Below are 27,045 nucleotides of genomic sequence, written 5' to 3'. Positions count from 1 at the left end.
AAAAAAAAAAAAAAAAAAAAAAGAGCAAAAGGGGTAGAAGTGGCACTACAGGAAAAAAAGAAAGCGTAAAAAAAAAGGTAAAGTGACACTTAGTAACAAAACGCGAGCTCGGAAAAAAAAAAAAAAAAAACAAGGCTTAGCTCAACCTGTGCTCGGCGAAGTCTCCGCCTCTCCAATTTGAAGGCTTGTTGCACAGAGTTCCATGTAATAGCTGTAACTCGCCCGGTTGGCACACAAACGTGAGGCGAAGAAATTTCACTGCAAACGCAACAAAGTGGTAACAAAACAGTGTAGAAGGTCAGTTAAATGTTCGTAGTGGGCATTGAAGATGCAAGTGGGTGAAACTCACAGGAGGCTGGGGTTGCCCTTTGAGAAAAATTAATTAGTAGAGTTCTTTCTTAATAAAAAAAAAAAAACAAAATGAACACACCTTAATTTGTGGGCACCGGGGGGTAATGACAGGAGTGTTGCACATTTCGAAAAATAAAATTGGGAACAAATGATTTGGGAATTTCATAAATGGGACAATGGTGAGTTGTTCACGTGACGCATTGATGACGCATCAAATTGGTAATTTACTAAGTGGCAACCCGCAACTTGATTAAAGTGCCGAAGCGGACATCGGGTCACTTGTTAAAAAAAATAAGCGAACTTGCCAGCGTGTATAAATTGCGCGGTCACTTCGTTAAAAGCGGCACAATAGTCATGTGTGGAGGTAACTTGTAGTGTCGAGAAGTTCTAACACGGACATTCTTTTCCTTTATTCACATTAATTTTTTTTTTACTCACTTTAATTTTTTTTATTCACTTCACTTTTTTTTATTCACGTTAATTTTTTTTTTAATCACTTTACTTTTTTTATTTGTCATGAATTAATTTCCATTATAATTTATTTAGCAATTGTTCCCTAGCATGCGCGATGTAGAAGCAGTTGCATTTTGTACGGTGTGTGTTCCCTAGGGGGGCGTGTAATTGCGGGTTCTTCAAAAAAGGGGTTAAAAAAGAAATCAAGGCATGCGTGGAAAAAGTGTCACCACGTTGAAAAAAAAAAAAAAAAAAACAAGAAAAAGTTACATAACAGAGTTAATTTAAATTAACATAAGACACAGTTACATGAGCCAATGTGTTCTTGTTTATTTTTTTATTTTTTGCTTTTTTTATGTACCCTAATTTATAAAAAAATTAAGCAGCTAGCCACAGCGCAAATGTGTAACCTGGTTCAAACTGCGTCCCTTCAGAAAAAAAAAAAAAAAAAAAAAAAAAAAAAAACTGTTCAGGTGAAACGAAGGAAAAATAACCTTCCCCCCACAAAAAAAAAAAAACAAACAAACAAACAAACAAAAAATAGTAAGGGACTCCACGCCTTCACAGTAACGTGTCATTTGTGGAAATTGCATTACAACAAAGTGGAAAGTACGCTCGGGAATCGTTTTACAATGGGGTCACTTAACCGTTGGGTTTGCCATCGTTACTGACAGGTTGTTACTTGAACAGTCCTGTTTGCCAGGTTAGCGCGGGAAACATCCCAGTCCGCATCCTAATGGCAGACGCATCACAGTCCGACTGTGTGAGTTATACGCATGCGTAAATATTGGGGGGATAACAGCACTGACCATTTTTATGTGCCATATTTAGCGAAACTTTGCTTATTCCGAATTGATGGTTTTTCGCACGCACAGCAACTTAAAGGCCGATAAAATAACTCGCGCGAAGTGTGGATCAACACACTGATTATGCAAAGCAAGTGGGGGGCTCTCTTCCCCTGACGCAACAAGGCAGTTGTCACAATTGAGGAACTAAGACGTCTTTTTTTCTTCCCCCCTATTCGTATGACCATTTACATTTGGTATTTCCTCATGCACAGCTAAAAATTGCGGGCAATCATGGAAAATATGACACTTTAAAAAAAAACAAATCGCGCATGGGTTAACAGCGCTGGAAGAGGGGGACGGCCCCAGACAGTGTTTGATTTATCCTTCTGCGTGTTTCACTTTGTCCTCTTTTGTTTTTTTTTTGTTTTTTTTTTTTTGCCCATTTTTTTTTTTTAAATCTGCTTCGCTTCGTCATTAGTGGGGGGACGCTGCCTCACTATTTGGGAAAGCGTCTGGCTTGGGCCTTTTTGCCGTGCGGTGAGGGTGTAAAACAAAAAAAAAAACAAATAGTTGTACGTTGTTATGATGCTTAAAATGTGGAAGGAGAAGGAACTCCAAAGGTTCCATTGTTCAATGCGTGGAAAATGAATAAGGGAAAATAAAAAGGAGTAGCCGTCCTATCTTTGCTGCTCTGTGTGTTTCCATCTGCGGTGACCTCCCCTCCTCTGCCTGTGTTTGTCCTCAACTTGTGAAGGCGCGTTACATTGTTGCAGAGGAAAAATCTCAAGAGGGGGGGAAGTCGTAAAAAAAAAAAAAAAAAAAGGGCCCATAAACTGGCGCACAAAATAGCGAAAAAGGAGGCGAGCAAAGCAGCGCGAAGCTAAGAGATTACATGCATCCTCCCATTAATACTAGCCTTTCCATGCAATCGACGTACACCCTGTGGACGAAGCCACCTCCACCCTTTTCCAAAGACTGTCCCCGAATAATACAAAATTATAAGCCTTGAAAATAACTGAGGGGACACACACACACACACAAAAAAAAAAAAAAAACAAACCAAAAAAAACTTTCATCAAGCACTTCCCTTTTTATGAACAAGTCAGGCAAAAAAAAGAAAAAAAAAAAAAAAAAAAAAAAAGCTGTTAACATTGTGGAAAAACATTTAAACTTGGATGTGAAGGCATAAAAAGTTGCAACTTCATTTTTTTTTTTTTTATATATAATTAAGCCTTTTCCTTTTTGCTTTACTGATCGTTTCTTTCTTTCTTTTTTTTTTTTTTTCTTCTGTTTTATTTCAATGCGCCGTGTGTTGTTCACCCTCGCGAAACGCACAAACACACAACGCAGCACGCACATCCCTCTTAATAGTATAGCGTAGGAGGCGAAAAAGGAACCTGATGTAAAAATGGGAAACGACACTGCTGCGGAAGGAACAGTTGTGGAGGACGCAGAGGAAGCTGCGCTTTCCAACAGGAGCAAAGACCACAATGAAAATTGCGCGGAGCAGGTGGGAGACTCCACAAACAGGTAACGAAAAAAAAAAAAAAAAAAACACTTAACATGAGATAAGCACACCTATTGTGTATACCCATTTTCGCACACAAAAATGGAGGAGAGTTTGAATTACCGTTCGCAAAGGGGTGACCCATTTAAAGTGGCATGGCGGTCTCTAACTTCGTGTGCAAGTGGCCAACAACGGAGTGAACCTTCAAACTCTAACCTTTTCCATGTGGACACTTCGGCCGAGACAACAATTTTACCATGGGGTATTTGCAATTGTGTTGTGCAGTGGTGATTCCCCTCCTATTTTTGCGTCCTTACTGATCTCAACAAACGCACAAGCGGCTAGGCTAGTGCGATAAAAACTTCTCCAAGGGGATACGACCATATAGTTTGACGCGTGTAGCAAAACGTTACACAGTTGGTGTGGGTGACAACAAGGGACAGCACCTGCCGGCTGTCCACGCGGGGGGACATACGTGTGCATGTGCGCATTGACCGACTCGAATGTGTGCTCATCCACCATCTCTCCATGTAATTCCCATTTCGCAGAACTGACCCAACCGAAATGAACAAAACGAAGAAGTCGGTGAATGGGTTTGCCGCTAACATCGCCATGGAGGCCCTCGCGAAGGCGTCCACGTAAAAAAAAAAAAAAAAAAAAAAAGAGAAAAATGCGCATGTAGCTAAGTGTAGCTGCTCACCATGGTCTAAAGCATCGCTTTGCTGAAACAGCTGCTGTTGCCTTTTTTTTTTTTTTTTTTACATCTCCTGCTTGGCCAACCAAACATAACCCCCTGCCACCCGTTCCCTCCTTCCCCTTTCTTCCACCCCATCGATGTAGATTTATTTCAAAAAATGAGCGCGTACAGAAGGAGTACAGCGGCGTAGGGCTGAACAACGAAGAAGATAATGAAAAGTCTCAGGAGGGCCTGGACGTCAACGGACACACCTCTCGCCCGAGTGGAGCGCAAATCGGGCCAAACAGGAATTTGTAAGGATGGAAAGGGAAAGGAAAAAGTGACAATGCTAAAATGTCACAAAGTGTGTATCAACGTAATCGTACACGGAAGTAAAGTCTACACCCCGCACGCACATATATATACTCCCTTTTTTTTTTTTTTTTTGCCTCCCTGTCTGCAGCTTACACGGGGCCCACTCCATCATGCCAGGAACGGACAAGGAACTTCAGGAAAAGCTGAAGAGCCGACGGTTTGACGCGTAAAAGGGGAAAGTCAAACCACTGGTCAGTTTAGCACGTTGCTTTTTTTTGTTCATATTTTTTTTTTATCATTTTTTTGTTCATATTTTTTTTGATTTATTTTCCATTTCCCCCCCGGTTGGTTCGACACCTTTTTCATTGATCCCTTTTTTTTTGCATCCAGTTTAAATCTGTTTTAGTAATGGCCGGCCGTGCGTCGGTGGATCCTCCCTTTGTCCCCATTGATACTCCCTTGCAAGTGTCCGCATGTGTATATGTGTTATCCCCTGTGCGTAATTCTTTTTTTTCGTTTTTTTTGCGTAGAGAGGGCACGTCGGCTGCCCAAATGATGCTCAGCTGCACAACACTACAAAGGAACGAACTCTCCTCACTTTGCAAAGCACCCCAAAGAGGGGGAGGGGGTATTTTTTTTTTTCTTCACTCCTAAGTTTTTGCACATATATAAAAAGCATGTTTGCTTTAATCACCATGGTGGGCAAACTGGCCCCCGCCCCATTGCACTTACAACACAACGTGATTGTGTAGAATAATGCGCCGTAAGGGTGACGTTGCTCCAGGGGAGATTATTTCGCAGCAACTGCGGTCATATTATCTGTCCACATTCGTTTCCCCCTTTTCTTTTCCGAGTGGGTCATTCCAAATGTGCATTCACAAAATGAGTTGGTCTTCCTGTTCATATACCTACTCATGTGTGCAACATATTATTTAAACGCTAAGATGGAAGACAAGGCGGGACGGGAAAATGGGCGTAGAGAAAGGGACATGAATTTTTCTACCACTCTCTCCCTTTAATAATATTTTTTTTTTAGCTTTTAAAAGGGTCAACTGAAAGTAACTGCTACGTTGATTATACAAATTCGCGTAGCAAAACACTATGATTTTGTTTTCCTCATTTTTCTTACCCTGTCATTTTCATCCATGCCATTTTCTGCATTCTCTTTTTTTTTTTTTTTTTTTTTTTTTTGCCGACGCAATATGCATACAACTGAAAAAATCCCACCGCGGGCGCCAAACCGAAGCTGCCTGACGACGGAGCATTTAAAAAAAAAAAAAAGAAATTTCGAACCAATTTTTTTTGTAATTCCTACACAACTTCTTATGAAAGAACAAAACACAAAGTCAATGAAGGGATGGCCGCATTGATGTTTCTTCGTTAGCGGCGGGGGAAAGTTTTTTTTTTTTTTTCTTTTTTATTTCCCCTTCTTCAAGTGTAAAATGCGTAAACATTTGCATATTTGACATTGTTTGAAGTATGACGGATAGCTCCTGCGCAAGCGATTATTTCGGTAGGCATTTAGCTTCACACGTTTATTTATTTTCCCTGTTCGTGTTGCCTTTTTTTTTGCTTCTCCACTGCTTGAGCTGAAGCGTTGGCTTTACCCAGACGGACGCATCAACCAGTCGGCAAGCCGCTCAACTGGGAAGCCGCTGGACCGGCAAAGCTGCGACACCAGGCAACCTCTACACCGTTGCGCTTCTTTTTCTTCCCCCTTTTCAGTTTCGAACTTGCCAAACGATGTCACGGAGGAGGAGCTAAAGGATTTTTTTAAACCAACATGTGAGGTTACCCACTGCAGGTGAGGAAGATTGTAAAAGAATACCTCATCAACACCAATGTTGAATATGGGAAGAGTTGTTCACCCGAAGGGTAGTCTATTTGAGCCACCCCAAAAAGGGCTACTAAATAAAATTTTGCACACAATTCACGTCACTGCTTTACCTTTCTCTTTTTTGCTCTCCCCCTTATCACATGCGCAGACTCAAGAAGACAAAGCTGGGCATTCAGAGCTGCCACGGGTACATACGGTTCGAGGGAAATCTGAACGATGTAGTGGCGTACGCGAGAAGGGAAAAGCTCAGGGATAGGCAGTTGCGCATTGAACTAGTTGAAAATGGAAACGGCGATGTGGAGGAAGATTCAGTGGAGGACGGCACCGAAGGAGGGACGTTTCCCCCGTGGCAGCAGAGCCAGCGAGATGGTAAGAACCCTGATAGGGGGTCAATCAAACAGCAGAGGGACGATCAAGGGATGAGTAGAAATAAATGGAACTCCAAGAAAGGAAATGAAAAGGTTGAAATTATTAACAAAAAAGGAATGATCACAAAACAAGGACATGCAATTCTTAATAACATGCACATGTATGATGTGGTTCTATTGATTCACAAAATGCAACAGCTAGTTAGACTCTCTCCACAAGCAGCAATTAAATTTCTTGGTAGCAATAAGACGATTTGTTATTCTCTGATCCATGCTCTCTTCCTTCTGGGTATTCTAAACACGGAGATGAGTCCTCTTAACGAGGAGGACATCACCCGAATGAAGTTTCATGCACTTAAGAATAAGTTTCAGTTCTTTTGTGTGGACAGCGAGGAGGAGGGAGAGATGGACTCTGCCGGGGGGAAGCTCGAAGAAGGGGGTGCTTCAGAATGGCGAGATGCCGAATGGGATACGTTTGAACGGCGCGACGGTGAATGGCGTGGCTCCGATGTAGGGGAAATGAGCGACGCGGAGAGCCCGCCATGGAGCGGCCAAGGTTATAACTACGAGCAGGGTGGTAAGAGGCCGCTGTACGAGAGGGGAGGAAGGGTGGTCAACACAACGAACATGGGAAGTACCCCTGCCTCATCGTTGAAGCATGTACGGGGCAAGAACCAGCTGATGGGTAACAGAAAAAATGCATCTAGGGGCGTGTATGGCACAAGTCAGGGTTCCTCTTATGGGGCCAATCCTAACAGCTATGCTTCGTTTAACCATATGGATGTACCTTCAGACGAAGGTCAGAGCGGGTACCACCCAGTAGAAGACAGGGCGTCTGCGTGTGGAGACACCGAGAGGGAGACAGTGAAGGGGAAAGGACAAATGGGTCGGTCGAATTTGTATGGAATGGTTAGAGGTGCTCATCACTCGAGGCAGCAATACCCTTTGCTCAGTCTCTCCATGAACAACAGACGGGGAGGAGACACCGGCGGGTACCCTGTCCCAGGAAGCTACTCCAGCAAACACACTGTGAAGGGAGGAAAAGTGAAGAACAAAAATAAGCAAAAGAATAAACAAAAGAATAAGCCAAAGAATAAGCCCATGAACTTTAATAGCATGATGCCCCCTGGCAACCAAGCGGGGAGTGGAAATGTGTATAGCGATTGGGGGGGAGGAAGCAGACCCCTCGACTATGACAGTAGCAGCATGCAGGGAAATCCTAACGCGTATGATTATGGAGAGGAGTTCCCCAGTGGTAGGCAAACCACAGGGTTGTATGGAATGCGTGGTCATGCTACTACAAAGACGGAACAGGAGGTGCATTATTCAAACTATTACGCGAGTGATGGTGGTGGAGGTCAGCATGGGGAAGGGGGGGCAGGCTCAGACAACAGAAGGAAAGACAATATACCTAATTGGGAAGGGAATGATGGGATGAATCAAAGTGACCGTAGTGATGTGGGTGGAGTAGATGTGAGGAAAAATGAAGGAGTTCATCGTCGGGGGGAAGAAGTCACTGGAGGACAATATACAACCTCGTCACTCTCCTGGAGGGGTGGATCAAGAAAGGGTCCTTACCATGTGGACAGCGAGACGGCAAGGAGAGGAGATCCGCATAATGTCAGTGACCACCAAGGAGAAGAAAACACAACGAGAGAAAAACACCTAGAGTTGGGGAAGAGGTTAATTCAAAAAATTAATACATGCAATAACCAAAGGAGAGGAATTAAACTAATTGATCGCATGAACAAGGGAGGTGAAATGCTAAATGAAGAAAATGTTATTAAAATGAGGAGTGTCGACATATATAATGAAGTGGACAGGACACAGGAAAATGTGTTAAGCAATAGTTTGAAGGCCCTACTGAAAAAAGTAAATGTCACTTTGAAGGACATTCCCTTTGCTGAAGACGATTTGGTGAATGAAGTCATTAATGAAAAGCCCATCCTCGAGAACATCCTCATTAGTAAATACCCTGATATGCTCAACTGGAACCAGGAGCAGATTTTACGAGTCCTGTCCATTCGGAAGTCGCTCAAAAGGCGTGGGTACAGCATTAACGGGGTCATATGAGGGGGAGTAGGGGGGATGAGCACTCATATATATGCCATACGCTTGTTTGTAAAAAGGGCGTTTTATTTTTTAAAAAAAATGTTTTTTTTTTTTTTTTTTGTGTACATTTTTGCCTTGAATAACTTTCGAGTGTCAAACGTTTTTTTTTTTTTTTTTTAAGTAACGCGCAGCGGGACAGCAAAATGATAAAAAATATATATATATATAAAATTTAAAAAAAAAAAGTACAAATGCAAAATGGAGAAGGCTAACACATGATGGGCGACGAAATCGCGCAGAACAAATTGTGCGGGTCAAATTGGGGAGGGGGACAAACAAGAACAGACGTGGCACATCTTTTTAAAAAGCTTGGGATGTGTCTCCTGCATTTTTCCCTCCACCTGTGTGCATATTGCGGCCCGCTTTCTTCACTCGATTGTTCAGCTTGGTGTGCTTGGTATGCAGCTTGCCAAAGCTCTGCTTTTGCACGTAGACGCGCTTGATGGTGTTTCCAAACTCGTCCACTTGAACATTCCTTAATTTTTTTTTTTTGCTTTTTTTCTTTAACTGTTGTTCCACGTTCTTGGTTGCCTCTTCGAACAGGTGGTAGTTTGCAGTCTGTGAGTTGTCCATAACGAAATTGAAGCGTGGGCCAACTTCCTCCAGGGGAAGAGGATCACTAGTGTGTGGGTGAAGGAAGTGCTCCTTCTTTAGTAGGTATTGGCGGAAGGAGAGCACCTGATTCTCGCTGCTTCCATCACTCAATGCGCTAATGACGATGAGGCGTTGCACAGAGGAGCTGCTCACGGAGTCCACGTTCCTATGCTTGAAGAAGTCAAACAGGACATTTCTTAAATTTTTTGTAACGTCCGTTTGTTCAAAATAGGATCCCTGAATGAGGACAATCGGCTTGGTGTCACACAGGACGTCCTTTGCATGCGGAAAAATCTTCATCGGTATGTACGAGAGGAGAGTAAAGACATAAAAGTCAAACAGCTTGTTGTTATACAGTCTTCCAATAATAAATCTGGAAGGTTTTTTCTTCGTGGAGAAAACTGATAAAAAAAAGGAGCAGCTATTGTGTACACATAAGTCGACCAGCTCATTTAGTTTCGTTTGTATGTCTGCCAAGTGGGGGTGTAGTTTCGGCATGTAGCATGTGAAGGGTTTGTGTAAATTGTACAAATCTTGCATGAAGCTTTTTAATTCCTCCGTCCTCTTGTTGCTGCATATGAATAGGCAACTTTTTGAAGACTCGTGTAACGCTCCCTTTCGTTTTTTTAAAATTAAATTTCCTTTTCTTGTCTTGGCCTTTCCTTCCTCCAACCGCTCAACAATTTCTTCCTTATTCTCCTCGTCCTCCATTTTGGCACGAATTTTTTTTTTTTTTCTCTAAAGAGGGGGTCTACACGTTGGATAAACCTACGAGGATGAGCTGCCTACCCCCTGCTTGGCGTTTTTCCGCGTTACTCTATAGCTGCAGCGGAAGGTAACCACTTAGTGGAGCTGCTGATGGGGGGGGGGGTCCAGCGCGTAGCGAGCAGACGGGAGTAAAACGTCTCATCCGTTCCGATCACTCCGCAGCGACGTTACCCACAAGTACATAATAATGTGAATACACGTAAAGTTTATATTTTTTCCTGCTGCTCTCTCTCCTACTGTTGGGGTTGTAAAAAAAATGCAGCAGGTGAAGGGGGTGGGGGAAGAAATAATATGATGAGACCTCGCAAAAAAGGAACGAGGGTCAACAGGAAAAAAAAAAAATATTAATAAAAAATCCCGTTGAGATGGTAACGAGAAAAAGCCTCCAACTTGCGCGACGCTTTTTAAAAAAAATGGGAGAAAAAAAAAAATTTATTTTGGTGGGAACGTGACGCTACATTGGAAACATATTCCTTTCACTCAAGAAAAGCTCAGCAAAAAAAAAACATCATCAATACAGATTACATTACGCGCATATATTATATACATTCATATATATATATATATAGAAGTAATGCCATATGCATATCGTCCACGTCGGCGTTACCCCCTCTTTTGCGCCTCGTTTCCCCGACAGCGCCTTCGCAGAGTGGCTTACCCTGATGGGCGGAGAATGAATCAAAAAAAAAAAAAAAAAAAAAAAAGAAGCAACAATGCCGCCCACCGTTAACAACGGGGAAGAGATTTTCATATAAAAAAAAGAGGAAAAAAAAAAAAAAAAAAAAAGTTCACTTTGCCATCCCCACGCAGAGGGTATATATATACAACAGATGCTTACATTTATATATAATGTAGCGTATTGTGATGTTATATGAAGGCGCCCCCTTCCCGTATATTGCAGAGCCGCTCTGCATTTATATATATTTTTCAAACCTTTGGAGTGGCTTCACTTTAGCAACTAACCAAACGGGATAAAAGCAAACGCTTTTTTTTTTTTATTTAGATGAAACGTAGGGGTGAAGAAATCGCAGCCTCACCATTTTCATCTGCGCCAAAAGGGGGTGAGTGGGGATGCCGATACGCGCTCTCCTGTAATAATGCGCACGGACACTTTGTAGGGTTTTATTCTCATTCAACTGCAAATTTGTTAATTCACCAACGGTCTGGGTGGTGATGATACAAAGTGACTCATCGTCCCGTTAACACGTTGCTGCTGATACGTAGTAGCTGTAGTGTTGATTTGGTCATTCCCTGTCGCATTTTTTTTTTTTTTTTTTTTTTCCAGCGCGTTGTTTTATTTTGTATGTATGCTTTTATATTATAACAACCCTGGGGACCCTCACACCCATTGCGTACCTGTCTTTGCATACTAGTGCGCAACTTTGCGGCTTGCCTGTCTCTTTTTAATCGGTGGACAAAATGAAGGCACTCCCAATGGAGGTAGACCGGATGGGGGAGAACAAGGAGAAGAAGGAAAAGAAGAAGACAAACGGCACGGGGACTCTGCTGAAGAGGAAGGGCAGCACATCCGCGAAGGAGGACGCCGTGAGGAAGATTCTTAAAAAATTGAAGCGCATGGGTTCGCTGGGGGGGCGAGAGAAAGTGAGCAAGAATGGGGAAGGTCCACGGAAGATGACCACAAGGGAGGCAACCAAATTGAAAAAGGTCATCCTCAGGTCGCTCGACGGGATGGACGAGGAGGAGTACGACGAAGCCATACGGTTAGCACAAAACAAAGCCCTCCTCGCGAAGAAGCGAAAAGAAATAATGATCGAGGTAACCCCCAGTGAAGGCAACAACGCATGGCTGGAAAAATTGGACCTGACTTGTTCAGAAAATTTTTACTTAAAAAAAATGAAATTATTTGGACAATGCCAAGAGAGGGAAAATGAATTTTTAAAAATCACACATGAAAACGTAGTAGAGGGTCTGAAGAAGCTCCAAGATTTACACATTTCCTTTAACAGACCATACGACTTTTTGGCCGACATGATTAAGAGTGACGTGCACATGGAAAGAGTTAGACAAAAGATTGTGAAGGATCACGAACGGGTTGAAGAAAAGGAGAAAAATAAAATAAAAAGAATGAACAAAAAATTTAATAAAAAAAGTGGCTCTGCAAAAGTAGCTAGCCAAATGGAAGCTATAGAAAAAAAAAAAAATTTGCAAAAAATCGACCAGCTGAGGAAGGAAGATAAACTTGAGACGCTCAACGTGCAGGAGTTTTTTCTTAAACACTCCAAGTCGGACCAAGAGAAGGACCGCCGGGAGGGAAAGAAAAAAAGAGACCGAAAGGGGCATGCAAAAGGGGATGGAAAGCGGCATGCAAAAGGGGATGGAAAGGGGCATGCAAAAGGGGATGGAAAGGGGCATGCAAAAAAGGATGGGAAAGGCAAGGCACGCTTCAAGACGAAAAAGCGAATTAAGAAAAGCCAAAAAAATAAAGGCAGGAAGAATTGCAAGAGGCGTTAGGCAGCCGCGCACATGTACACCTGCAACTGCGTAGACGCATGGATGTGATCATGCCTTCGCTTTGCACATGTGTAGGGGTCCTAATGTACGTGTCCATCCGCCTCTTCGGTCACTTCTCCCCCCACCTGTTCATACCCACACAACTTTACCTTTTTTTTTGTTTTTTTTTGGAAAATCAATGTTTCCTCTAATTATTTGATATGTGACCCCCTCCCAATTCGTTTTAAAATTTGTGTAACCCATAACTTTGTTTGCGTCTGACAGTATAATTTTTTTTTTTTTTTTTTTTTTCTTCGTTCAAACATTCTTCATTTTTTTAATAATTAATTTTTAAGCATTTCAAAAGCTGGCCATTTGATGGAGCAGACGCTTATCATTTAGCAACTGATGGGATGCCACGGTTGGAGTGGAGGCGTAGTTTCTGCTCTCCCTCCTTTTATACGTCACTGCATGGGGTTAAGCGTGGAATGGGTTGCATAAGTAATGTAAGGACAAGCGTGTATTGGCCTACTGACCTGTTGGCATAAAGCAAGCTTGTCAACTCATCAGTAGGTTTACCTTTTCCTTTCTCCTCTTTTTTTGCTTTTTTTTTTTTTTTTTTCTCCTCCTCCCTCCTGAGGGACATACCAAAATGAGAGGGAAAAAAAAAAAAAAAAAATCATCAGCGGATCCCAAGAAAAAAAATAATAAATAAAAGGCGCGACGATGCGTAACACTTACCAACAGACATTGGCCTTCCCCCAACGCGTCAGCGAAAAAGGGAAGCTTACACAGACGAGAGTGTTATACTACCCCATTTTGAAGCAAATGTAAAGGGCGGGAAAAAAAGATGGTTCGCGCGAAGCAGTCACAAGTTATTTTCCCCTTCACAGTGGCATAATGCATGCATGATGTGTATGGTTGCACATACACGCATATGCAGATACACACACATATAGGCAATTCATGAACTCGTGAAGGTCCAGTGTGTGGCCACGGGAGGGCCGCCTTTTCTCCCCTCCCCCTCTTGCAATCTCTGTTTCGTGCTAGACCTAAAATAGCACACACGCACATGTGTACGGATATGCCACCTTATTTATCGATCACCCCCAATTTGTGAATCGCCTAGAACGAAGCAATTTCCTTGAAGACACCTCAAGATGTTTCGCCCTGCTAGTTCGGCTGTCCAGAATACACCCGTCGCCGGCGTACAGCTGTACACAGGGGGGAAGTAAAAACAAGCATAAAGGGTAGGGTGGAGGCCCAGACGGCATATATATACTCTTGCAAAATGGAGGGGGCCAGTGAAGGCACGCGTGTGCGTATGAGCTACAACGACTTCATCCTGCTGCTGTCCGTGTGCTACTCCATCGGAGATATCTTTATACAGTGGAAGGAATTTTCCACGTGCTACAAACCAATTCACGTATGGCTAGTGGTCTCCTTCATATCTATAGTGCTTTACAGATTGTCCCATTTCCTGGCCCAATATTTAAGCAACGATGGAGATGACTTGATCATATATAGAAGAAACACCCCCCCGTACTACATCAACCTGTTAGTCCTGTGCGTCTTGTTCCCATTCTTCCTCGTATGGAATGTAGTGGGTACAGTGTGGATATATCAGATCATTAAATATACGCCGAAATGTCTACCAAGGAACAACCACCCATGGTTCATTGTGCTGTGGATTGTACTTTGTTATGTATGGATCCTGTTGTATTTATTTTTCATCTTGCTGTCCTTATATTTGGAGTACCAGGCAAGAATATACGAGAGAACGCTCATCAGCATGCAGACCAATGACATATTCACCAGGTGGAGTGGCAATATCGATATGATGAGAGACTATGGAATGTTCATTTATCGAAAGGGGCTAAGACTGAAGCAAATTGAGAACCTACCATATCACTACATTAAAAATGTTCGGAACGAGTCCAAGTGCTCCATCTGCCTGAACGACTTCCAGGTGGGCGAATGTGTGCGGACGTTGCTGCTCTGCAGCCATACCTTTCACAAATCCTGTATCGACTTGTGGTTGGTTAGGAGCGCCACTTGCCCCAACTGCAAATCGCCAATCGCGTCACAAGGTGTTTTTGCTAATGTGTAGTAGGAAAGTCAAGTCAAATTGTTAATAGTAACATCCAGCGTGCAGTGCGCACACAATATGTTGTGTTAAAATAGGAACTAAAAAAAAAAAAAAAAAAAAAATAGCCAAATTAGGTAGCTAGCTTGGTTTAGCTAGCCAAAATATATACACATAAAACCTGCACACAAGTTTGGAAATATTATTGCCGGTTCAGGCAAAAAAGTACCTGTTTTTTTTTTTTTTTTTTTTTTTTTTTTTTGCACGTGAGAGCTTTGCAGATATGTTAGTAAAAAACTGCCTACAAAATTGTCCCCCCGACGGAGTGCACATGTAAAAAGCACATCTTGGAGACTTTTCCATTTTATTGCTGAGCACACATGTGACTTCATGGTGTATGGTTAAATGGATTCTACCACCGTCTTCAACATTTTAGTATGCTCTCTTCATCGTTACCTCCCCTTTAATAGTATATTTTTTTTCCTTTTTATTTTTCTTTGTTTATTTTGTTCATTTCTTATAAATTAAGTATTTTCCTTAAAATTTACGAGCAAACACTACTGTGTGGAGAAGTCGAAGCTCTCGTTTTTATGTACCACATTTTTTTCTTCTTTTGAAGCTTGTACAAATGGCATATTCACGTAATTGCGCGTCTAATAAGCTCTTCGCAGAATGGATGGAGTATAGGCCCCGCCTTAGCGCACCGGGGAGAATACGCTGTATCATCCCAGATGATGAACAAACACTTGTGCAGGTCTGCCCTGTCATGCCAACAGCGCACTGCCGCATTGCGTCTTCAAGGGAAAGACGCTGGTCGCCATAAACTCCGACAAGTCCCTCGCCGAAGTTATCCTGTCAGATATGGACGTCCCGGTAATCCAACCCGAATCAACAAACAAATTCCTATACTGTGGGTTGTCCAGCTCATTTAGGAAGCATTTCAAATGCCTTTCGTAATTGTTCGAATAGAAGGGGATAGAGTCAAACCACTTCTTCACCTTGAGGATAACAGGTTGAGCATTGTTCTGTACATGAAATATTTTGGTCAGCTCATTGGACACGATTTGGATTATGTCTTTCTCCTCCATGTATACATCATTCGGGTTGTTTTGTCCCCCCATGTATAGAGTCAACACAACGACATTGTCATCATTGCACCTTTCCTTGAACACATTGCTCGTGAAGAAGCACCCGAGAATGTGATTTGTTTTGTCCGCAGACAAAAACCCGAAGCAGTCTGGAGGTAGGGTTATGTCCTTCTTATGGTAGTACACTGTAACGCTGATGATACTTGAGTATTGCACATTTACAAGATAGGCCTTCATTTCTGAGGGCAAAATTTTGCGCATGATATTTGCGCATGTTTTGGAGTTCACCGAAAGGATCACATTTTTCCCGTATATAGAAGAAGTTTTGCTGGAGTGTTTTTTCCTGACGGTACAAACCCAAGTGTTGTCTTTCTTATGCTTTTCAACAGAATCTACTTCTTCATTCGTCCACACATATTTTGTATTTATATTTTTTTTTAGCTTGTCAATTATTTCGTATACGCCATATTTCAAGGATATTGTTTTTCCTAAAATTTTTTTTTTTTTTTTTTCTTCATATTCCTTTGAGTACTTTTTGGCTAGCGGGGCGTAGAGGAGCAGCAGGACCTGGAGGAAGGTGCTTTTGCACTTTTCGTAGATTCTTTTTGCCAAGTGGAGGAAGACTTCCAGGAGAGGGATTCCCACGAAAGGAGGGTGACCCGTCGTGGAGTCCATCCCTGCGTGGTGCTTGGTTGTGCCTTGATCATTCGCTGGGCTGCTATTCTCGTGTCCTGCACTCGCGTCCCGGTTGACTTCGTCACGGTTAGCTTCGTCACGGTTTACCTCCTCCCCCGTTGTGCTTCCGGTAATGGTGCTCCCTCTGGTCATGTCCCGTTTGTGGAACACGTTGTTGAACCAGGAGTACGGTTTGAACTTGCGATTCATTTTTTTCGCATACGAGTGTTGGAGTCCCCCGGAGGATACGCTCTTCTCATTGTTTGTCGTCTGCTCTCCCTTTGCGGGGGAACCAGCACAGCCAACATCACCCCTTCTACACACACCACTGTCCATACGCTCGCGCCACATACGCAATTTGTTTATTTTATTATCAAACAGTTTGAGGTTGCGCGAAAAAAAGGAGACAGCCGAAATGCTACCGACCCCCCCACACGATCCATAAATGAGAGGTAGCAACAAAAAGTTGAAGTGCTCCATATCGAAATTTTCCCTCATGTACTCCTCAACACTAATGTCCTCATCGTACGCTCTCACTTTTTTGTATCGCTTGAACAGGAGTTTGTATATTAGCTTCATTTTATTGAATACACTTATAAGGGGAAAAGCAAAGTAACCCCATATGCTCAGACGCAGTGGGTGTAGGTGTCCACCTGAGTATACATATCGTATAAGATTTTTATTCAAGACTCTTATGTGTAACAAGAGATTTAATTCTTCAAGCAGATGGTAACTTTCGTCGGACATTTTAAAAAGGTTTGGACCCAATTCACACAGAAATTTCTTCCCTTGGTCTTCTAGCCATTCTGTTTTTATGTACCCTCCGAGTGTTTCCTCCTTTTCGAGAATCAAAATTGTCATGTCCGGTTTTTTTTGCTTTAAAAAATAGTGCAGGCAACAACTGAAGAGTCCTCCGCCTATGATGATGACATCGTACGTGTGTTGCTCGTCTGGTCTGATGGGGGCGTTGTCTCCGCTTGGTGCTGTCGCCTCATGTGGCGCGTTTGCCTCATATGGCACGCTTGCCTCATATGGCACGCTTGCCTCTGCCTCCCCTTCCTGCGCACTCATCTCCCTCTGCTCGATATTGTACCCAGGCGGAGCTAAAAAAGCAAGGGCCACACTTTTCCAGGGGGACAGAAAAGCCGGGCATACTTTAGCGGGTAAAAGGGATAGAGCAAATGGAATACATAATTATGGAGAGCAGGAAACAAAAAAAAAAAAAATGAAGGAAGGGGGATATATGAGAGTGGGTCTGGCGAACAAACCCAACTAAGAATGATAATTTAACCGGTGGTGGAACTTTTTTTTAAAAGGGGGTACAACGAGGCAGTCCCCCCACCCCCTCTCTCTTTTCCCCCACAGGAAACGATTGGTACACGTGTGTCAGGGAGAATAAAAACACAGAGTGGAAGCTGCTCTCCGATTGTGCTTGTTCACATGGATCGAACGCGTTTGAGGGGGGGATAATTGCCCAGTTGGCGCAAATGACAAATAGGTTACCATGTTATGTCATCACGCAAAGGGGGGGAAAAATTTAAAAAAAAAAAAAAAAGAGCAGTAAAAAGGTGTGTTGTATATTAGGGTTGGAGATACGCACTATTTTTATTTTCTCGTACAAGCGCACGGAAATGAGGTAGCAAGCCAAACAAAAAAAAAAAAAAAAAAAAAAAGGATGATCAACAGCCGGCGGAATAATCAGGTTGGCACAAGACGGTGTGAACACGGCAGCTGACTTGTCAACCAACTTTCTTCAAAAGAATGGCCCAATTATTAGTGTCAAAAAAAAAATCTTCGATGCGGACCCCACTGATGCTTAAGCACAAGTCGTGTAGCTCTTCCTTCCTAAACACGTGGTAGTACCTCTGTAGCTTTTGCAGATCTGGAGGGTGGGGCAAGAGAAATGTATGTTGCCCAAACAAATGCACCATAAAAAAAATGTACATGCACACACAAAAGCGTATTCGCTTGTATGGTTGCAAAACGTTTTACCCTTTTTGGCTGGGTGGAGGACTTCTCGCTCGGCCGCCTCCCCTTCTTTCACGTCTTCACTGCCTTCAAGGGTGTGCTGCGGCTGAAGGTACCAGGGAACGAAAACTGCCCAGGGGGGGGGGAGATGGGAAGAAGGTGCAGACCGATGAAGGTGCATAGCGTATCATGAGAGTACGCTTGCGCACAAGGGAGTCCCCTTATGGGCCCTTCTCCATGGGGCACACATTGGTACGCGGGCGAGCCGCCGGGCTTACTGTCCTGAGAATCGAACTTGCGGTTGCCAACCACATTCTCCTGCTGTTCATAGGCCCTGCGGTGGAGGGAAGCGGCGTGCATGTGGAGCGACACACGTATGAAGCGAAGCGGAGAAGTCACACATACACCCCCTCAGCTGCCCCCACTTACCAGACGTATATCAGGATCCTCCCTCCAACTTTGGTACATCGCACCATCTCAGCCACTGCCTGCCGCCTGTAAAAAAAAAAAAAAAAAAAAAAAAATGGAACAAGATATTATGAGCACGATCGATAGGTGTTATTCAGGAGGGAGTCACGTGAGCTCCTTATCCTTCGCTGCGCAACTAACCGTTTTTCGTGCGTGCCAATGTGATGAATAACCGCGATGGATATGCACAGGTCTGCTACGTCTGCGGGAGAGGGTACGGGATGAGAAGTGGCGGTAACGCTCAGCGGAACTAATAAGCGGAACTGCTAATAGGAGAAACGCGTTGCTGCGCCACTACAAACATCACTCCTGATGTAGTCGCAACCGTGCGCCGTGCCATACTCGATCGTAGAGGTATGCTGACGCAGTTTGCAAGGAACAAATCTGAATTCCATTTCTTCTGGGCAAACTTCAAAAGGTACCAACTGAAATCTAAGCCAATGAAGAAATACTTGGAGGAGACCTGTACGTTCTTGCCATTGCCACACCCAACGTCAACGATGAGGTTTCCCTCCTGCTCCTCGTTGATGATATTCTCCACGTTGTTCCACGACTTGTACCTGTAAGAGGTAACCGTTATTTGTGTCTGCAACGAGGTAGCGGAGGTGGCGTGTGCAGAGAAGCCTATTTTGGGTAGACGATCTCGACCCCTTTTAAAGGTCCATACCTCGTGTAGCAAAAGTGTTGAGCTATTCTGTTATACACATCGAGGACGTATGTCTTTTCAATTGTATCTGAGTTGTATTGTGCAATGTCCACTGAGACGCAACTTTTTTCCTGAGGTTCGTCCTTAACCCTTTCGTTCCTATGCTTTTGCGTTAACATTTTCTTTACGCTGGGCTCGTCAATGAAGCGGAAGATGATCAGGTAGCTGTCCTGTCGCCGTACGGTCTGCAAAGGGGGGGGTGCACATTACGCACGGGTGGTGAAGATATTTTGAGGGGCGTCTCTACCGGGTGTTCTTCACTTAGGTTGAAAAAAAAGAAAGATGAATGTCTTTAACGAGCAGCCATACCTCCCCCTCCAGCTGCAGCGTTTTCTTCTTCGGAATTCCAAAAATTAATTCGTATCTCCTTCTGCCCTTAATTTTAATGAGGGTGTTTTTCGCAACCATTAGGTTCGTTTTCGTCTCTGCGTCGGGGAGGGAAGTGGGTACATGTATAACCACGACTACAACGTGTGGACGTGTGACCACCGCGACGGTGTGTGTGTATCAAGTGATACGACAGACGACCATCATCATCATTATTACCATTTCGAATGTCGAGGAAGGACATGGGTAGATCATTCTTCATAACTAGGAAGGCAATTTCATCCTGGAGACGGGCGTAGAGGTGGCGTCAGAGGGAGAGAAAAAGTAATAACGTTGTGGAGCATTAATTTATAAAAAAGCGCAATAGGGTTGTCATGCTGGCGACACGAACCAGTCAGCATTAGTCCATCAGTGGACCTCCCTGCATGACGTCGCTCCGTTATAAGTGCACCCTGTTAACTCACCTGAAAAATATGCCTCGACTCGATGACATACTCGACGGCCTTATTCACATGACACTTGAGGATGGAGATCTGGTTCGGTTGGCGACCTTCCAGAAGAACCCCTATGCGCTCCAGGCACTCCGAAGAGAAGAACAGGTGCGCGTCCGGGATGCAGTAGGACTTGTAAATTTTGTTCGGCGTGCTCCGGCAGAAGTAGTGGCACACGTTGATCTCTGCGGGTGCAGGGGTGGGTGCAGTCGTGATGGCGAAGTGTTTACGAGGCGGTTGTAGTGCAGTTTTGCAGTGCACATTTGCAAAGCAGCTTGACGCGCGCGCCTTCGCGGGGCCGCATAAGCCTACCGTCGTTTTTGGTATACTTCAGCCACTGCTCTTCCTCGTACGCCCGAATGACCTGCCGAGAAAAGTCTTCCCCGACTGCGTCCGCTTGGATGGAAACGTCGCCCCCACCGTTAGCCGCATTCAGTTCGCTCTCGTTTGGGGCTTCCCCTTTAGCTTCCTTGCCAGGGAGACCTCTCACCAGGACAGAGACATCCCGCGAGTAGACGGTGGGGGAATCCTCCTTTATGTCGTATCGAACATTTACATACTCCGCCTGGATGTCTGTTTTACGCTCCAGCTGTCCCTTGGGAGGATTCTGCAGGGGGTGAAGAAGCAGCACGCGTTTGACTGGCCTACTGCCTGGAACGCTCGTTCGGCGCGCTAGTTCGCCACGCTGCGCTCCGCCTTACGTGGTTCAAAAGGTTAAAGACATAGGAGCAGTCCTTCTTCTTGTAAAACTCCACATACACGACATTCTGCTGGAGTATCAGGTAGACCATAAAGGTCAAGTCCAGCTCCTGAAAGAAACGCCTGATGTCCTCCTCCTCCCAGGTCAGCAACCCTATCCCCTTCAACCTCAGCGTGTTGGTGACTTTGTGCGTTCGGTTGTAGTACCTGCGGGGGGGTAGGAAGCGGTCAAGTGTAGCAGCTACATATTGCTGCTAAAATTATGTACGTGGGGGAGAAAACCTGTACACACACACACGGGACAGACTTATCGCACAACGGAATAAACCAAACAGACGGGGGCAAGTGTCTTTTTCCCCCTTCGCATTCCTTACTTAACAGGGTACGAATCGAGGGACAACTTCACAAAATTCATCTTAGGATGTGAGTTAGTTTTTATCACAGGAGGGGGGAGGGTGCCATGGGGAAAAATCACAGGCCAGAATTTCGTCTCCACATTTTTGCCACGGTGAAAACAAATACTCCGTGCGTGTTCCACCCATAAAAAAAAAAAATTAGCACTTTATAATTTGCAGCAGTTTATATCCTATACAAATACTTCTTCACAAAAAAAAAAAAAAAAAAACATTTTAATCATCCTTTGTTTTTACAAACGATTAAAAATTTAACAACACGTGAGGAACATACAACTGGCGAAATGTATCACGTGAACAGAATGCAGAACACATTTGTGAAAAAAAAAAAAAAAAAAAAAAAAAAAAAATAGCTACCCACAGTACCGAGATGGGCATTATAGGGTAGCATGAGCATGAGGGTGAGGCGGACCAAACGGAACGGAAAATCAGAATGGAGGGGGAAGAATTATGGAGAGTCCAGTGATACCCCCCGCCCCAGGGGAAAAACAAAATGGTGCAGCGGTCAATTGGCCCAGCGACATATGTGTAGGACGCAACGTGTTTGGTGGCTCCCCGCTCATTATCTGGGGGGGATGGTGTGGTGCCATTAAAAAGTGTGAAGGAGTGACTACCGATGGGTCAGGCAAGCGAATGTATACGTACATTTTTATATGCGCTCACTTGCGTACCCGTGGGGACGATGTGTAGTTATAGCTTGTCGCGGGAGAAAGTGCCTCGATCAGCCAGCAATAGGTGGGTCCTCCTAAGTGAGGCACTCTCCACTGCTTTACCTCTCACGCGTGGTGGGCAAACGTCTGGTAAAATAATCCGTCTCCTTTGGGGCCCCCAACGGGCAGCAGCCACAGAAGCAGGTTGTCTCCCTGCAGTGCACACAAAAAGGGGGGAGTGTCACCACACGCTACTTCCTTCACGCTACTTCCTTCACGTTGCTTCGTTCACGTTGCTGCGGACGGTCCTCGTGCATGGAGTAACTTCATCGGAGGGAGGTCTCGCCGCTTCCATTTTTTTTGGTCAACTCACCAGAACTTGGTTGAAATTCTCCTCCACGCCCAAGTCGTACATGCTCTTCTTGTCTCTCTTCCCAATCTGAAAGGGTGACGAAGCAGAGCAGTTCCATGTGAATACATAATCACATCTGCACAAACTGAGACATGCTCATTTGGCTAAGAGTGAAGAGGGCCTCCTCCTCCTCCCATCATATGAATAATGCATGAGAAGAGGAGAGGAAGTAAATTTCTCACCACACAAAACTCCAGGGTCGTATAATTGTGGGCAGTCAAATACAGATGGAACAGGAAGAAGGGGAAGATAATTCTGGCAACGCGGGTGGGGGAAAAAAAAAAAAAAGAACAGTTAACATGATGGTGAAGTGCATTCCGTAGGGGAAAGACTCCCGCCCATGTGAATGCAGGGTATGTGCATGAAGGGCATGCGTCTGCTCAGCTTATCCCAAGTGGATGCAACCCGCAAGGTGTGACTTTTTTTTTTCTGTTCCAGTTCTCTCCCCGTGGGGCCCCCCACAAATGAGAAAGCATTACAGGAGGATGACGGCGGCAAGGACGATCTCCAAAAAAATATAAAAAACTTCGTTGAAGAGGACGTTCGGGTTTGCATACAAGTCGGGGAAGGACGAGTGGCAGTTCACCTCCACATATAAGCAGCACAGATTAGCATAGAAGAGGCTTAACAGAAAAAATTTGTAGTTGTGGTGACCCACGCCATTTGCAACCTGCAAGGGGGGGAGTGAAGGGAAAAAAAGACACGCAAGAAAATCTGTGCATAATTTAGCAGAGCTTACAAATACTCTACCTCCCCATGTGGCTATTTTATATATATATATATATATTTTTTTTTTCCTTTTTTGTGGAGGCACACACAGAGTGCTGCCTGCTGATGCAAACTCAACATTGCACAATGCCGGTTCTGTTCATCGGGGTGCATTTTTAGCAGATTAAATTTCCCACCCAGGGACAGTAGTGGTCCATTTTAAGAATATTCTTTTTGGTGGCCCTGCGGTGGGTGGTGAGGAGGGGGGGAAAACACAGAAGTGTGCATATAAGTGGTCACAAAATTCACCTTTGCATGGTTCCACCACCACCCACGCTTCGTGTATCATCCCACCTGCAGTAGTGGGCGCGATCCGGCTTGTACTTCTTCTCGTGGGTGCAGTACCGGAGCTCGCCTAAAGGGGACATACAAACAAAATGGGGGGGGTAGTTATTCATACATAATGGTACACACATTGGTGAAGCAGCGGAGCTTTTGTAGAAAACCACACGATGACTTCACAGGGTGTTCATCAACCCCCCTGTGCTTCCTGTTTTACCATTCGGTCCTCTCTCCTTTATTCTGCTCACGTCCGGCTCGACGGTCCACTCATGAGTATCTTTTTAAACAATAAAAAAAAAAAAGGGCGTGGGGGGCAAAGCAATTCCATATGGTTGGGCTATGCTATATATATATATATATACACATATATATATGGCTTTGGTACCACCATTGAGAGTGAACCTCATTCATGTGTAGCAGGACTCCATTCACATGTTTATTCAACGTTATTATAATTGAAGCATGTGGGCAGTCGTCCTTGTCGCCCCACCAGCAAGGTACTAACCGGGGATGCTACCAGGGTCCACCGTGTACGTTTTGTAAAAGGACCAGATGAAGAGGAACAGAAACACGTGGACTGGAAGAGAAACAAAGGAGTACAAATAATTGGTGTAGTGCTTATAGGGGAGTGTGTGCAGGGGGGTGGAGAGAGAGACACTGCGATGAGTTAATGAAGCATATTTAAATATGGGCATACAAAGGGCTTATCATTTCACCCATAGTGGGTGCGCGTCTACCCCTTACACGTTAGCAGCTTGGTGTAACCCTCATTCAACAGGTCGCTGTCCACGTACTGCTTCTGCACGTTTATTTGGAGCAAAACCATGCAGTAGAACTGCGGGGGGGGGAAGGGGCAGCGGAGTGCTTCTCACATGTAGGTAGGTTAGCACATGTAGCCAGGTTAGTGCGCGAGAGGAGCTCCTGTTCTTATGGGCCTTCCGCTACAAACTCATGGTTTCCCCCCCACGCCGTGCTTACCGTGACAAATATGGAGTACATGACGAGGGTTACCAGGCCTATCAGCTGAATGGATCACATGAGGAAGTGAAATGTGCACACACCTCTCCATGGGGGAAGGAGACAGGCGAATGTGCGTCTTGGCGTCACTGACCAGACGAATAGCGCAGATGAGAAAAATGTGTTCATACCATTACGGGCAGCAGCTGCCTTATTTCCTTGGGGGGCTTCTCCACCTCTTTCATTTTGAAAATATTTTTATTATTATTTTTTTTTTTTTATTGGGAGTGCGCGGATGTGTACATCAACACGCAGGTTAATACAAAGTTGTATGCACAGTTGTTGTACGGTGTTAAATTAAAACGGACGAGTGACAAAACAATGGTGGGGAGGTTGGAAGAGGAACAAGGAAAAAAAAAAAAAAAAAAAAAAAAAAAAGGGATTCCCTCGTCACATTCTCCGTTCCACGATGTTTTTACAAAATCGGGTGGACACAACTTGACCTAGACAAGAGTTCACGTTACGTAGCTGATGCACAGATTATATACGTGCGCAAAATGTAACATCCAGCAATGCCCCTTCACACAGGAACGAAACCCAAATGGCACACAAAGGGGGTTAAACGATAGGCACACGAATAATGGGATACCTCCCCCTTCCATGTATTTACACTGTAGAGACGGCGCCTACAAATATGTGTGCATAATTTTTTTTTTTTTTTTTTTTCACATATATGAGAGGGTGCGTAACAAGTGATCTATTAGTGCTTATGTCTGACGTGGCTACAAGTTTTTAAACGAGCCATGGTATGTTTTTTCCGGTGAGCATATATTTTAAGTGACCCAGTTGAATGTGAAGCGGATTCTCCATGGAGTGTTACACTGTGCGCGTTTTAATTCATGGGATGGGGAAAAAAAAAAAAAAAAAAAAAGGACAATCTTTTTTGGCTTAACCTATGTCATGCCTAATTGTGGGGGAGCTGCTTAAATTGGGTCCATCTGAACATTCACGCAGTTTACCATTTGGAACAAGTTGGGACAGGGGAACAAAAGGAGCAATATTGACCTGATGAGATATAGCTTCATGTTTTTACGACCTCTCCGCCTCCTTCAATTACATGGGAAGGAACATGCGCGCTGATGGGCGAGCATCCCTTCTGCGTGACCTATGCTTTTTTAAGTCGTGAAAGGGAAAATAAAAACAGGTTCAATTATTTTTATGTGCATTTGCATTGAACATACTGGACGGACGATTTATTTTACGTGAACTTGTTCCTGAAGTGTCCCCAATAGCGAAGCGCGTTTGCAACTCGTTTTTTTTTTTTTTTTTTTCCTTTTTAGCATCTATGTTAAGGTCCCCTTTTATTTGCCAGCGCTCCTTTAACAAATGCGTTTTCCTTTTCCGCGGAGTTACCGCGCCACCATATCACGCACTTCAAGCACTGAGGCGGTCTGGGAAAGGTAAAATAAATAAATGGCTTTCTCTGCGCTGTGGCGCAAAATGGCCCGCCCGTAATACGCATATATTATATGCATACAAAGCGTGCGTAACCGTGGTGATTTCTGTGGCCCTTGACATGTGGACCCACTAACTTCGTACGCGTGCGAAAGGGAATACCCGCCCTCACGATTTCGTAGCATACTAGAGCAGCATACCGTAGGGCGGGGGAGATGATGATATATAGCCATTTCGCTGTAGCACATTTTTTTTTTTTTTTTTAGGGGGCAATGCGAACAACCCATGTGGGGGTTTCCAATGTCGCACTGCGCCCTTTTGCTCCGAGAGAGGAGCAGCCTATAATGGGCAGGATCTGCTCCTAACCCCTACGCATTTTTTCGCATCTTCTCTTTTCACTGCTCCCCTCACAGTTTAAGCCTACGTTGCGGAAAATTCAAAAGAGGGGTACCTGCCTCACCAGCCAGTTAGCTAAATGGAAAAAAAAAAAAAAAAAAAAAAAAAGAGGAAAAACACCCATCTCACATGACGTACAATTCTTCATGTGCATACGTGTGATAATTTACCCGCCTATTACGGAAATAAATGTTGGGTAACAATTCTGTGAGAGATCCCCTGTTCGGTACCGTACATCGCGCACCCTACATTTTATGTGCCCTGCGCAAATGGCCAATTTTATTATGTGACCTTGCGCGGCGATAACGTCGTACCCAGGCAGACACACAAAAAAAAGCAGCAGTTCAGGGGGGGATGATATGTAGCAAAGCATGTAAAAAAAAAAAAAAAGCATATAAAACACATACACTCACATATGTTCATATAATATATTATTACGTGCATAACGCTGATCGCTCACAAATGCGCTTATAGGCATTTGATATTTTTTTATATCCACCAGAAAGGGCAAACTTTTCCCGGTGTTGAGATTCTTTCACTTCCTTCCCCCCGACGACCTGCAAAAAATAAGTTTTGCCCAAGTATTGTATAAATAACTAATTCCCTTTTTTATACGACCTCAAATGAATTTCATTTATGCCCACGAGAAAGCCACAATGTATACCTGTGCTATATGGAATATGTAAAATAATGTAAGTGTATATTATACAGTATCCTTTTTTTAGGCACTCTCTCAGAGCACGCGTAACCATATTTTGTCATGTTTTTTCCATCATTGCAATTTTTGTTGCAAGCTTTCCCCCGAATTCCCACTTTTTACAAAAAAGAAAAAAAAATTACATTTAACAAAATTAAAAAAAAAAAAAATGCTCATGGGATATAAAAAAAAGAATTCGAATAAACCATTTCACATGAACTTTTGCATATGTTTCCTCTTTTCACGTTAACCGGCTAGTGACCCTTTTTTATAAGTAATTCTCAACA

General features: G+C 43.9%; 7 protein-coding genes across 7 annotated transcripts; 4 read left to right on the top strand and 3 right to left on the bottom strand.

The window, feature by feature from the left end:
* Positions 1-3,000: 3,000 nt before the first annotated feature.
* On the top strand, positions 3,001-4,320 carry AK88_03663 (uncharacterized protein; the record flags this gene model as incomplete). The annotated part of the gene is made up of 4 exons (XM_012481273.1): positions 3,001-3,122; positions 3,648-3,737; positions 3,940-4,089; positions 4,239-4,320. The coding sequence occupies 4 exons, from the start codon at positions 3,001-3,003 to the stop codon at positions 4,318-4,320; spliced, it is 444 nt and encodes a 147-aa protein (XP_012336696.1).
* Positions 4,321-5,569: 1,249 nt separating this feature from the next.
* AK88_03662 (uncharacterized protein) lies at positions 5,570-8,368 on the top strand (the record flags this gene model as incomplete). The annotated part of the gene is made up of 3 exons (XM_012481272.1): positions 5,570-5,603; positions 5,816-5,894; positions 6,076-8,368. The coding sequence occupies 3 exons, from the start codon at positions 5,570-5,572 to the stop codon at positions 8,366-8,368; spliced, it is 2,406 nt and encodes an 801-aa protein (XP_012336695.1).
* A 339-nt stretch (positions 8,369-8,707) lies between these two features.
* AK88_03661 (uncharacterized protein) lies at positions 8,708-9,712 on the bottom strand (the record flags this gene model as incomplete). Its single annotated transcript, XM_012481271.1, has 1 exon — positions 8,708-9,712. One exon carries the CDS (start codon positions 9,710-9,712, stop codon positions 8,708-8,710), a length of 1,005 nt encoding a protein of 334 aa, XP_012336694.1.
* A 1,476-nt stretch (positions 9,713-11,188) lies between these two features.
* AK88_03660 (uncharacterized protein) lies at positions 11,189-12,241 on the top strand (the record flags this gene model as incomplete). The annotated part of the gene is made up of 1 exon (XM_012481270.1): positions 11,189-12,241. The coding sequence occupies one exon, from the start codon at positions 11,189-11,191 to the stop codon at positions 12,239-12,241; it is 1,053 nt and encodes a 350-aa protein (XP_012336693.1).
* Positions 12,242-13,511: 1,270 nt separating this feature from the next.
* Positions 13,512-14,330, top strand: AK88_03659 (uncharacterized protein; the record flags this gene model as incomplete). The annotated part of the gene is made up of 1 exon (XM_012481269.1): positions 13,512-14,330. The coding sequence occupies one exon, from the start codon at positions 13,512-13,514 to the stop codon at positions 14,328-14,330; it is 819 nt and encodes a 272-aa protein (XP_012336692.1).
* A 740-nt stretch (positions 14,331-15,070) lies between these two features.
* Positions 15,071-17,140, bottom strand: AK88_03658 (protoporphyrinogen oxidase; the record flags this gene model as incomplete). Its single annotated transcript, XM_012481268.1, has 1 exon — positions 15,071-17,140. The coding sequence occupies one exon, from the start codon at positions 17,138-17,140 to the stop codon at positions 15,071-15,073; it is 2,070 nt and encodes a 689-aa protein (XP_012336691.1).
* Positions 17,141-17,808: 668 nt separating this feature from the next.
* Positions 17,809-24,455, bottom strand: AK88_03657 (uncharacterized protein; the record flags this gene model as incomplete). Its single annotated transcript, XM_012481267.1, has 25 exons — positions 17,809-17,951; positions 18,062-18,166; positions 18,316-18,371; positions 18,467-18,532; positions 18,647-18,707; positions 18,848-19,065; positions 19,173-19,396; positions 19,521-19,636; positions 19,758-19,821; positions 20,003-20,214; positions 20,342-20,636; positions 20,731-20,935; positions 21,103-21,143; positions 21,682-21,751; positions 21,922-22,004; positions 22,165-22,230; positions 22,386-22,458; positions 22,683-22,873; positions 23,109-23,154; positions 23,266-23,326; positions 23,471-23,530; positions 23,759-23,830; positions 23,998-24,088; positions 24,232-24,276; positions 24,402-24,455. 25 exons carry the CDS (start codon positions 24,453-24,455, stop codon positions 17,809-17,811), a joined length of 2,718 nt encoding a protein of 905 aa, XP_012336690.1.
* Positions 24,456-27,045: the final 2,590 nt, after the last annotated feature.

Source organism: Plasmodium fragile (assembly GCF_000956335.1).
Source record: "Plasmodium fragile strain nilgiri unplaced genomic scaffold supercont1.44, whole genome shotgun sequence".
In the NCBI taxonomy this organism is placed as follows: domain Eukaryota; phylum Apicomplexa; class Aconoidasida; order Haemosporida; family Plasmodiidae; genus Plasmodium; species Plasmodium fragile.
Note: the sequence above shows the minus strand (reverse complement) of the source record. Positions and strands in the feature narration are given on the sequence as shown.